Genomic DNA, 12,960 nt, shown 5'->3' with positions numbered 1-12,960 from the left:
GTAGAGAATTGATCACGCTCAGAAACGACATTGTGGTAAAATATATTTTGAATGGCCGACCCGAGGGAATTTCCTGTGTTAGTAAATGTTTTTGACCTCTAGATTTTCAGTGGAAAACTGAAATATTCACTTGATTCATTTTAATGCTTTTTTATAATAGTCAGTGAGCATAAAAATGTATTCCCAAATAATGCGACAAGACTGTTCCACTAAAGTAGTGCCTTACTTCCAAAATATTGTTTGAATAATACGTGGCACATTAGGTAGAAACACGCTTTAATTCAATTTGGATTTTTCCAGGACAAGCACATTTACTTGAGATATTTTTTTGCTGGCACCTACTTCTCATACTCATTTTTATTTGGACTGACTCAAGGTTTTCAACAACTTAATGTGCAGATGCTTTACTTTTCATGAAACGATAATTAATTGTCAAAAACACCTGCTCCATTATTGTGCAAGACAAGGGTTGAAGGCTAGTCTAAAATTGGAAAAGAAATTGTCGGCGAGGCAAGTTTGACATTTAAAACATTTTAATTTTCATGACAGATGTACAGCACCTGGCCGACGCCCCATTTACATGTGAGTTACTTGATCTAGAATGTCTTATAACACAGTCATTGTATATTGTGCATTTTAATAATACATTCCATTCACCAGCAAGAAATGTGGTTATTTGAGATGGCTAAAAGTTATAAAGTTAAAATTATTATTATTATTAATATTATTATTATTATTTTTATTAATATTATCAGTAGTAGTGTTATTATTTATAATATTTCAAACGTTTGCTATGTGTTAGTGATAGCTGCAAACAGATTTAAGAATACAATCATTACACGTTTTCCTCTTGTGTAGGAGTACAATACCCATACAAACAAACACTATTGGATGAAACTGCAAAATCCTATTAGGAGTAAAACTTGGGACTGTGTCATTTGTGTCTGTCAATTTAATATAAAAGCTGTGGTTTACCGGCCTTGGAGTTCAAAACTGGGGGTGATTGATTGAAGGGGGGGGCGGGGGTTAGACTTCCCAACATGGAAAAGGGATGTCAGTATTTGTCACATCTAAGCAGCTTTGTGTGTGAACTGTTACACACATCGATCAAACACTGACAAAGCCAATGGATCTGTGTCTTCGTCTATACACTTTTCTTGAGCATGTTAAATGTAGTGCATTCAGTTAGGGAATTCAGATAAGGACACAGAGAGTTAACCCACAACAATGAACCCACATAGAACCATACAGACAGGGATGAGTGTGACATGCCAGTAGATCCAGTGCTATGAGAAATTCCCCCTTTTTTTTACAATGTTCTGATCTTTTACACAATATTGCTGATTTAGATAACGACAAATTCAGAGAAAAATATTCTGATTAGATGTTGGTTATACTTTGATATTCTACAATGTGGCAGTTCTTTCAATCTCCTTGTGCTCATGGGAAAATAGATATGTTTTCATCCTGGATATCAACTTATTTATGTAAAAAAACAAAATGGTGCTTGCAATCTAATTAACTGGGACTTGTGTTAGAATAATTAAGCTGTCAGGTCAAAGAAAAGGTCAGTCACAGTGAAGGACAGGAATATGTAATGTTTGTTTGTCTAAGTCACTGTAGTTACAGAAATAGTGGCCAAAGAGCTGGTAGGTGTAGCAATGACAAACTTTATAGGGCAGAGAGCTCATCTCTAATTCTCCTATTTATTGGCTTCATACTAGGGGTGGGCGGAATTTGCGAAAGTGACTTTCGCAAATTATCGCGAAAATGTTAAAAATCTACGCAAACACGCGGAATTATCGCGAAGATGCGGAAGTTTTTTTCCCGCCCGTTTGCGGTATTTTCTGCGTGGTCGCGGCTTGCCAACTTACCCATGCGGTTGCTCGCGGGCGCGGCCATCTTGTTTTCACTCTTCTCGCGGTGCATGATCGCGAGAAGAAAGACGTGATCGCGCGACCAATGACATTACTGCGGGCGCGAACTGTCGCGAGACAGCGCAAATGGCTACCAACAATCCAACATCTCGTGGAGAACGCGACCGGATCGGGAAAACTTGTCGGCGAACGCGGGGATTCAGGTAAGGCGATCGCGCGCGCGCGAGAATGTATTATTTTACAGCGCGAGCAAGAAACAAATGATCGCTCAGCTGCGGAATGCGGAAATTTTTACATTTTCGCGCTCTCCGCGGAACGCGAAAATGTCAAATTATCGCAATTTCCGCGAGCGGAACGGAAATTTATCCCAGGCCTACTTCATACTAGACTTCTAGAAGGAACTAGAGGTGGGTGAGCCAACAAATTTACAGGGAGAGTCGAGCGAGAGCAGAGCATATTTCTGGCTCAGATCTTAGGCCCATGAACAAGCCGAACCCTGAAAATATTTGCTATGAAAGTCATACAACAAACATCACATAAATTATGATAAAGTCTCCACATTTTCGAAAAACTCACTTCTTTAACATGTTGAAGCTTTGACATTATCACATAAAATTGTAGCACTGCACTGAGATACTTATTAAAAGTGATAGCTTTTAAACATGAACCATTAGTAAACTAAGCAGTAACTGTGGGTGGAGAGCTCTGCTCCGCCAGCGGAGTGTGCGGAGATTTGCCTACTCCGCGGACAACGTGGAGTAGGCAAATCCATGCATACTCCGCGGCAGAGCGGAGTTGACCAACCCCGCCTCCACCCCCCTATGAAGAATTAATTATAACAACATTAAAGGTAAAAGAGTAAAAGAATAAAGACTTACCTTGACTGCGGCTTCCTCGGGTTGACGTCCGCCACTTCATCACCCTCTCAGGGTGATCTGCACATGCACGTGCGCCTGCGCATTTCTCGCAATGAATGAGCATGCACGGGCGCATGTGCATGCGCAGATCACCCTGAGAGGGCGACGAAGAGAAAGACGGCAGCCCGGGAATGCCGCAGTCAAGGTAGGCCTTTATTCTTTTACCTTCAATGTAGTTTTAATTAATTCTTAATAGGGGGTGGGAGGCAGGCGGCGGAGCGGAATTCCATGGAGTTTGTCCCCATCTACGTAGACCTACGCGTAGTCCCGCTCTGCCAGCTCCACCCAGGGTTACTAAGCAGGCAAGACAGTTGCTATGTACATTCTGTATGTTTATTTTATTTATTTATTTATTTATAAAGTTTTATATAGCGCAAACAAGATCCCAGGGGATATCAGAGCGCTTTACAATCCAACTAGTACAGGAAACAACCACAGGAAAAAAACAAAACAAAAAAAAAAAAAAAAAATTCTTGTAGAGCAACATTATAGTCTTTGAAATTGGCATTCTGAGCTCACATGTGTGAAAGTGTTTTGATACGCAATATTGAAGGAAAAAGAGTTTCAATGAAATAAAATATTTCCCTACCATCACACAATTTGAGCTGGCAAGCCTCAATTTATCCAGGTTTTCTGGTTTAACTTTGTACAAATGAGCCAGTTTACAGTTATCTATTTGTCTTACCTTCTGTTAACTCTTTATTTGACCAATTTGTGCATTTTCCTGTAGTTTTTATACAGCTCAAACCCAATCCAAAGATACTGGCGCACTTTACATAATCACCATTTCCGTTACACAAGGTCACCATTTATTGTTCATAGGGATGAGAGGAATAAGTGATTTGCCCAGAATCAGAGGATGTTGCGCCAACACAGAACTTCATTTTCGAGTTCCAAAGTCAACATCTCAGGCCATAATGCCACATCCAAGCTATAGGGAGGGGGCAGGTATAAGCCATATGAAAGTACAACTGGTTATGGGATCGAGGTTCCAAATGGACCTCGATCTGCGCCAGGGCCAGAGCCAGGCTTCATGCTCGAGTCTGGTTCGAGCTAATGGTGGCTCACCAACCTATAGAAGGAACTAATTCTACTGCTAACCATAACTTGTTCATGCATATAGGTGGATTAATTTCAGTCACTGAGGCCTTATTCTTGTCAAGCACCTCTCCATCTTTCCTTGTTTGTCTTTTCTAAATCTATTTTTACATTTCTAATCCTCAAGAAAAAGGCTTTGAAGTACCAAAGATAAGGTCTGTGGACGCATTTCTCACAACTTAATTCCTCTTTCATTTTAAAATGACAACACAATTGGTTCAGCTTTTGTTGGGTATAAAAGTGTGCCTGTAAACAGTGAGTTGGATATGAAAGTTCAAGCAGAGTTTGATATTTTCTGTGCTTCAGAGTAATGCAAGGCTAGATACACTGTTACTGATGAGAAAGGATGTCAGGATTTTGATCAAAGACCAATTATTGTGAGGAACGTGGGCAGGCACCGGACACAAACATATTTGCAAGAGGATCAGAGACCATGGTAGGACGGCAAAGTGAAGCAGAGCAACATGACAGATGGCTTGCTTTTAACTGCAAAGTAGGAAGAAACACCCAAAGAGCAATTTTGTATTGATTCGTAATAATCACAGGAAACAAAAAGTCCTGGCCCCTTGATATACCTCCATAAAAAATTGTTGTCCATAAATTTCCATTTTTGATTTGTGTTGTTGTATCAATAGAGAGGTAATAGAGCTTGTGCGGACATTGTTAATCTGGTCAGATTTTTCAGGACAACATTTTAAAAAATGGCGGATGTGTTGCAGTGATGATGTAATATTTCAGGAACCATGAGACATATAAACTTCATTTTGGTGTCAAAACATAGGTTCTGGGTGACAAGTAGTCTTATAGAGACAGAAAATAACTTATCAGAACAACCCTTCCACCATTTTCCAAAATGATGGCTCTACAATAATGTGTTTTAGTCATCATATTGGTAAGCTATTTTAATATTGTTTTTGTTTTGCTTCAGGATTTCTGTTAGTTCAAATTCGTAAACATGAGCGAAGCAGGTGGTAGCAGAGGATCTTTACCTGCTGACAGATTCTTGCGAACTGCAAATTCTGAAGACTCCTGCAACAAAGAAACGTGTCATATGCCAAATTAATCTGAAAGAAAAGCTAACATCAACTGCGGCTGGACAGAAGAGAGTTCAAGATGCTGTAGAAATACAACAAGACAAGGTTGAAAAAAGATTGAAACTGATGGGTAAAGAGGATCAAATATTTTATCATTGTAACAACAAATGCTGCAAACTGCATACAATAATGAAAGACCCCTGGAAAAAATTCATTAAAAAATGGCAGAAACCAGCGAATCACAACTAGAATCTGAGTCTTCTGAAAAAACAATAACAACCAAACACAATGCCCATCCACTTAGAAGATAGATGGGTACGCCTCATTCACCTCCAACAGCTGATCGGAGAGCAGAGAATCTTGAATGTGTTATCTGTGGTTTAGCCAGAACCTGGGGCAAAGAGATTGACAAAAGAACAAAGTACAGAGTATGTGAGACTCAAAGGGCGAACATGTTTTTATCTGCAGCTAGTTTCTTCGGGGATGAAGTTTTTAGCCAAGTAGCTTATCTTATGTATTTGCAGCGAATTTATATGCCCTCCCAAACTGCATGCATGCATACATTCGATGATATGAATGTACAATGAGCTCCCAGCAGCAACGTAACCACCAGCCTTCAGTAAAGTTTTCACTCTATGAAAAAGCAAATGAAGTTTTAAAGCCCCTCTTGAGTGCTGGCTACGGGTTCACACTCAGTGAGATCTGAGAAATAATGGTCAACATTGATGAAATTGTAATGATCCATAATAATGAAATTAATATTTTTCTAGTGAGAATGTACAATGACAGAATTTGTTTTTGTCAGTGTAACAGAAAGAATGAGTCAGTTATCGTGTTCTCAACTGATTTGACTCCTGAAGTTCTTGCTGCTAAAATAAGATCACAGGATGCAGTAAAATCAGGAGGAACCATTTTAAGAAACTTCCTGAAAGATTTAAGTTTTGGACTCAATGACAAATAATGTGATGTCCCAGAGCAAATCATGGGAGTCAACAAGAATGCCTGATGTTGTCTTAACATTTTTTACATCATTGTTTGATATCAGCAAAGCAAACTGTCACACACTAAAGTTCTTGAGTTCGGAACCGAAGCTGAGAACATTGATGATGGCATTGAAAATATAAGTGAAGAAGTGGAAGACAATCCCATGAATCAACAGGCTTATGTTTTGCAAAAGTACTTTCTTTTCCAAATCATCTTTATGAATTACATCACCGCCAAAAGAAAACTCTGCTACACATGATGGCTGCCCACGCAATCTCAGACAAGTGCAAAAGTAGAGAGCTAATCACTTCAATTAATAAGATTGGTGTATCAACAAGTTATAATAGCATAGTATGGAGCAGGGAATGTATTAGCTGCTTATGCTGTAAATGTTTGTGTATCTGATAGCACATCCCTTCCAAATCACTTCATAAGGAAAGGATTTACAATTGCTGCTCTTGATAATTTTGATTTTGAAGACAGCTCTTCTTTGTATGGAATATCCATTACACATGATACTGCATTGGTGCTTTTTCAAGACTGTACAAATGAAGTAGCTCCTGGAAAATAAGGCAGTGTCAGCTGTAAACATAAACAAACAAAGCTGCATTCTTATAACTCAACTGCCTTGCCAATATGTGCAAAAACACTATAAGCTATCAAAACGTCCCAGTCTACCAAACATTTTCAAAGAGGCTGAGCACATGGACCATATTCTACCTGATGCTGCAGTCTGCAAAGCTGATTTAACTGAATTTATCATATTGCTTATTCAGTGCGGGCTGAAGTATGAAGAAAAGCCAGTTGCTCTGATCTCCCAGAATACCATTCCATTGAAGAAGGTTGGGTTTTTACCAGTAATACAATCTTCAGTCACACACTACGCAACAGTATACACATCTCTAAATAATTTCCAAAATGGGCTTGCTCAGCTTGATGACCAGACAATTCTGCCAATTTTCTGCAATTAAGGTGTTTCATGTATTGTAGCTGGTATTTTTATGAGCAATCCAGTGGAAATTTATGATCTTTACCCAATGATTGGCGTTTTCTACATGACAAAGGTTGTGTTGTGGTGTGGAGGAAGTTATATCAGTGAATGTGGCATAACTGATGCCCTTAGTGAGGGTGAAATGATGTTTAGAAGCAAAACTGTCTAGTTAGTATTGAGCGGAACTCATTATGTTAGACCATTACAGGCTATGCTCATTGTATCAGAGGCTATAGAATCATTGTGTTAGAATCCTTTCTGGAACAAAGATAACAAATTAGGTTTTGCATATTTTTTCTCAAAAGTAAACAAAGCAGAGGATGTAGTTCATACAAAAGACGTAATGCAAAGCCAGGCAATGTTGACTACACTCAGTGCAAAATCAGAAAAACTGAAAATCAAGTTTGAAGAGCTTGACACAGAATCTGAAGAAAGCCTAGAACTTTCCAAGTACTGGGGACATGTTTTACACGATAGCTCTAATGAAAAACTTGGTACATGCTGATTGGGAAGGTGATTGGGAGCTGCACATGAAGGCTGGGGAGTAACTGATTTCTATGTTTCATTAATTCAATTCCATAAACTACCTAAGCTGTGGGACCTGGTTCTTAGAAAGATTGAAGAAGTTAGAAACCATACCTCTACAGGAAATTCATCCAGAGACATTTTGTGGTGAAAGACAGAGAACAAATTTTCAATGCGGGTGCTCCAGATATGAAACTGGAACAGACGATCCAGAAATTACAGAAAAGCTCCAGGGGAAATGTTGGCCAGACATGCAAAAGTGAATATGTTACTCAATGGCAGCTAGTTTACCATGAAGTCCTTTCTATTTGTAATGTTTTCGGGTGGATGACAAATTCAAAATTAATGGACCTACTTTTGCCACCGGTCTATATGTTTAGTCAAATCATTGAGCATTAAATCCATCAGGATTTTGTATAACCCCCCCAAACGTGCTTGAGTTTTTAAATAGTACCTCCATTACCTGTACCTTGAGGAAACCAGAGGTTCCCCCAAGTTTTTCTACTTAAAAAATCTCTTAATTGGAGGTATTTAAAAATTGCCGATTATCTAGCCCAAATGTATCCCTTATGGTATCAAACAATAACAAATCAGACCCATTTGTAAGTTCTCCAATTGTTCGTATTCCTTTATCATACCATTGCTTCATAAACCAATCCTTAAAAATATAGGGAAGAAGTTTATTCCTGTACAAAGGGGTATATGCATTGAAGCGTCCAAGTCCCAGCTTCTTACGAACCGAGGTCCAGACCTTAAATGCACAGATTAGAGTTTTAAAATTCACCCGTTTGTAATAATTAAAATCAATGTGTCATAAAAAACACCCCTTAGCTTCAGGTCCCAAAATCATTTCAAAAATAGAAACAGAGGAACTATCCCTTGTTAAGTCATTTTTTTCATTAAGTAATATCTCCATATTTTGCAACAACGCTTCACAGTGATATAATTGGAGATTAGGAACTGCCCACCGACCTCTATCCCTAGGTAGAGTTCATAATCTAAATGCTCTGCGGGGGCAACAGTTTGCCCAAATGAATCTAGAAAAAAGTTGATTCATCGAGTTAAACCAGGTATTATTGATAGACTGAAGTATGACCCTTGAAAAATATAGGATCTTTGGAAAAAGAATCATTTCAATAATATTACATCTAGCCACCATTGTGAGATTTAAATTTTCTAGGCGAGCAAATTCAGTCTTAAATTTAACAGTTAAGAGGTTCAGGTTATAATCCATAATTTCGGAGACATCTGCCGTAATTTCTATCCCCAAATAAACCGCTGTTTGAACCACACGTGCATCGTTTAACTGAAGACCATTACCAGTCAGGATCTGTGTTTCACTTTGATTTAATCAATAGCCAGAGAGTTTCCCAAAGAAATCAGCTTCTTTCTCGTTTTCCTTTACAGCCATCACAGGATTGGAAGTGATTATGGCAAGATCGTCCCCGTAAGCCAATATTTTGGTGTTTCCCCCGATATTCTGCATTCCAACAACCATGTTATTGGCTTCTATCTTTCTAATCAAAGGGTCTACGTAGAACGCAAACAATAAGGGTGAGCAGGGACATCCCTGCCGAGTCCCTCTGCTAATAGGAATTGGTTCCGTCATCTCCCCATGAAAGAAATATGGGCTGTGGGACTACGATACATTGATCTTAAAACTGTAATATATTTCTCCCCTATTCCTCTATACCAGAGGTCTTCAAACTTTTGGATGCCGAGACCCCCCTGTCAAAATTTCCAGGCTTAAGGACCCCCTCCTGAGAATTTTTTTTAGAACTTGGTACTCCTCATCACAGACAACCACAAACGCCCCCCCCCCCGTTCCCATGGCAAATCATTTTTACGGTGGGGAAATATTATTAAACAGTGTTTAGGAAACTAAAGGTTTGTGGGTGATTATAGTTCGGAGTCACAGGCTTACTACACAGTTCAAACAAAAAGTCTCCAAAAAGAATTGCCCAAAAATGCACAACAGTACTTTATTTTTCCTAAACAAAACATAGTTTGACAAACTTGGTAACACATTTCTGAACTAATGGGATGGGTGGGCCTGTTTTTCTCCGCAGAGATTGTCAATTTGTGGATGTATCTTTGCTACAGCCATCCTCAGGTTGTGCTCCACCTCAAGCCTTGAACGGTACTTGGTCTTCAATACTGCCAAGGCTGAGAAACCAATCTCACATAAATATGACGAACTAAAAGGCAGAATAGTCTTGACTGCAATTTGTGACAAACATGAATGTTCTTCAGACATTTTCAGCCAAAATTCTGCCAAGGGGATTTTGCTGAATTGCATTTGGAGAACGCGATCACTCTGGACCTCAATTAGGTCTTCCTGAAGGTGCACTGGGAGATGAGTACCTGCATCCACTAGAAAAGGTTGGAAGACCCAGTCATTGTCATGATTAATGTCCTCAGGAAAGTACTTTTCTAAACCACCCCTGAGAGAAGTCAAGTGATTTCTTATGACCTCAGCAGCACTTTCAAGTTCATAACCTGTGTCCTCAACAGCTTCTGATAAACACGGGAATGCCTCCAGGAGGCCATCTTCAGTTAGTCTTTTCCACAACTCTAGCTTTTTCTTGAAAGCAGATATTGTTTTGCACATTGTGAAAGATGTACTTTCAGCTCCTTGCAAAGACAAATTCAAGGAATATAATTTATCAAAGATGTCTGCAAGGTATGCTAAAAGCACAAGCCAACGAGGATTACACAACTGTTCTGCTTTGTATGGATCCAAATCTAGAAGGAATTGCCGTACTTCATTTCTTAATTCAAAAATACGGTTCAGAACCTTCCCTCTGGATAACCATCGGACTTCAGTATGGAAAAGCAAACCATTATGATCAGCTCCCATTTCTGCACACAAAATTGCAAACAGACGTGCTCTAGTGGGGTGCGCCTTTATGAAATTAACAATTTTTACAGCACAATCCAACACATCCCCAAGTTCTCTATCCATGTTTCGGACTGCAAGGGCTTCCCGGTGTATCATACAATGGGTCCATAGAATATGAGGAGCCACTTTTAACACTTTGGCTTTTATGCCTGCCCTAGCCCCACACATGGAAGGAGCACCATCCGTACAGATCCCAACACAGCTGTCCCATTTTAAGCCGTTGGAGCACAAGAAGTCATTGAGAATGTCAAACAGGGTTGATGCTGTTGCCTGTCCCCTGATTGGTTTACAGAATAAAAAATCTTCGAATATTACAGTTTTGTGGCAGTATCTGACATAAGCAATTAAATGAGCGTCCTTAGATAAGTCAGTCGCTTCATCCAATTGCAAAGCAAACAAACTCTCTTTCAAGCGTGCAAGGAGTTGTCTATGGATATCCTCAGACATGTCAGAGATTCTGCGGCAAATTATTGTGTCTGAGAGTGGTACCAATTTCAACTTCTCTGCCGCTTTTTCACCAAGCATTGTTCTGGCCACATCAAGCATTGCTGGAAGAATCACTTTTTCCCCATCCGTAAAGGGCTTTTTGTTTTCGGCAATGTGGTACGCCACTTGATAAGATGCTTTCAAGGCATTTGTTGGCGTGGAGACCACATTTTTCACAGTGTCTTTTTGGTGGATGATGTCTTCCAGCTTTCTGGCAAAAAAATCTGTATTCTTTCCTACCAGTGACCCGTGTTTGGTTTCCAAGTGGCGCTTTAATTTGTTTGGTTTCAGACTTTCATTAGCCAAGGTCATGCCACAAACCACACACTGTGGCTTTATTTCACCATTTATGGTGACGCAGGTGAATCCAAGGTCCAGGTAGGAGGCATCATACTTCTTACTTTTTGCAGCTCTTTTCTCGACGTCTGTTTCGGCCTTTCGTTTGTGTGAGCTACCATCTTTTGGCAGCAGGAAACGATCCATGTCAAATGTGTGTTTGACATATGATACAAAATTTCAAAGTCCAACATTAATGATTACCACAGACTTGCTGCTGTATGCTGTATGGTTGTCATTTTAAAAAAAAACTCTTTGCATTTTCACAAGAAGTGTAAAAAATCTTCTTTTTTTCTGTAAAATGCCAGTAACACATCCGGTTTCTTCCACGTGCTTAAAACAGAAATTGCAGCTGGTCCTGGCTTCCATTATGTGAGCTGGCGTTGTGGGCCGTTACCAAGGTTCTCCTTCCCTTGAGTGCGTACACATTGATAGCAATAGGTAACATGGGTGATCAAAATGTGTAAAATCCACCGCCTACTTGTTTAATAAAGGCTTTGCAAATGAAATTCGCTTTGTGTATGAGATTTTGTGGGGTTACAGAAGATGCACAGACTAAACCCTCCACCAATTTAATTTGAAACCGTTCTGCAGCAGAATGGAGAACCAGAGTTGGAGTCACCTTTGGGACCTTAGAAGTGTTTAGCCATGCAACAGTCAATGTTGTTGCAGTAAGGATATTGTGCTGCATAACTAAATACTTTTAAGGTCCCAATTGTGAACCACACCTGTATATAAGTAAGGCCACTTCTGCTCAGGCCAGCTCCCTTGCTCAGTCTGCACACATTAATGGGCTGGCCTAGCCAGAGAATTGGAATGACATCTGCACCCCCTTGGTAAAGGGAGGCAGTAGAGTCCCATCTGCCTCAAGAAAGGCCACTCAGACAACAGGTGGGCAGCTGTCTGCATCTGAACAGCACAGACACCGCTCAAATCGGCCAACACACTGGCCAAAAAAGCGGCCCACAGCTGCAACTCAGATACCAGTCCATCACCCATTTGCCCCATGCACGCTGCACCAATCCGACCCTGTAAGTGCCGATCTTTAATTTGGGAGCATAATCCTCAAACATCACCTGGCAAAATAGGTATCTGTGTCGGCGTGTTTTTTCATTCCAGTTTAGTCTGGATCTTTTTAAAGGAAGCTTTACACAACGGAAATTTGACTCTGCTATTCATTGAGGACTTCTTAAATGTAGGCATACTTCTTGGAGATACTAAAGGTATACTTCCATGGGATTAACAGTTTAAAAAAATTGTAAGCAGAATAGACCATACTCATCCTTCGATAAAATTCCATATATCCTAACATAATTTCAATAAACCTTCACTATCCTCAAAATCGATTGCCATCAGCCTTTAGTTAAGTTCATCATCCGAACATGGCCCCAGTCTTGTCTGTAGCTTTTTGTTTATTCATTCGCTTTATACAAATAGTAAATGTCCAGCATCTCTTGAGCCAACAAATACACATCTGGGGAGGAAGTGTTCTACCGATGTAGCAAGTGGCAGACACGCAATTAAAATTGCTAGAAAAACCTTGGGTCGCCGTGTTTGCAAGTTTATGTTTTTGAAGCACCTGCTGCAGCGTTTCTTTCCTCCAGCAATTGCCAGGCCTCACACAAAAATGTCAAAATAACTCGTGTGATTAATTATCTTCCTGGACAGAGCTCAGTGTTTTGTATAGTTAAGGTTTTGACCTCTGTGAAGTTAGTGCAGAGGGTTAATATGTCTGCTGCAAAGAACGTGTCCCAAGTTGATTTCAAAGTGCATATAATGTGAACACATCAGCAGGTTACTACTTTTGAAA

The 12,960-nt window shown here is 39.8% G+C and overlaps 1 protein-coding gene across 1 annotated transcript; it reads right to left on the bottom strand.

Annotated features, from left to right (window-relative positions):
• Window positions 1-9,461: 9,461 nt before the first annotated feature.
• On the bottom strand, window positions 9,462-11,297 carry LOC146862310 (SCAN domain-containing protein 3-like). Its single transcript, XM_085643072.1, has one exon. The coding sequence runs from the start codon at window positions 11,295-11,297 to the stop codon at window positions 9,462-9,464; it is 1,836 nt and encodes a 611-aa protein (XP_085499198.1).
• Between the last annotated feature and the right edge of the window lie 1,663 nt (window positions 11,298-12,960).

The sequence above is a fragment of the Triturus cristatus genome, chromosome 2_2, assembly GCF_964204655.1.
Source record: "Triturus cristatus chromosome 2_2, aTriCri1.1, whole genome shotgun sequence".
Lineage (NCBI taxonomy): Eukaryota > Metazoa > Chordata > Amphibia > Caudata > Salamandridae > Triturus > Triturus cristatus.
Note: the sequence above shows the minus strand (reverse complement) of the source record. Positions and strands in the feature narration are given on the sequence as shown.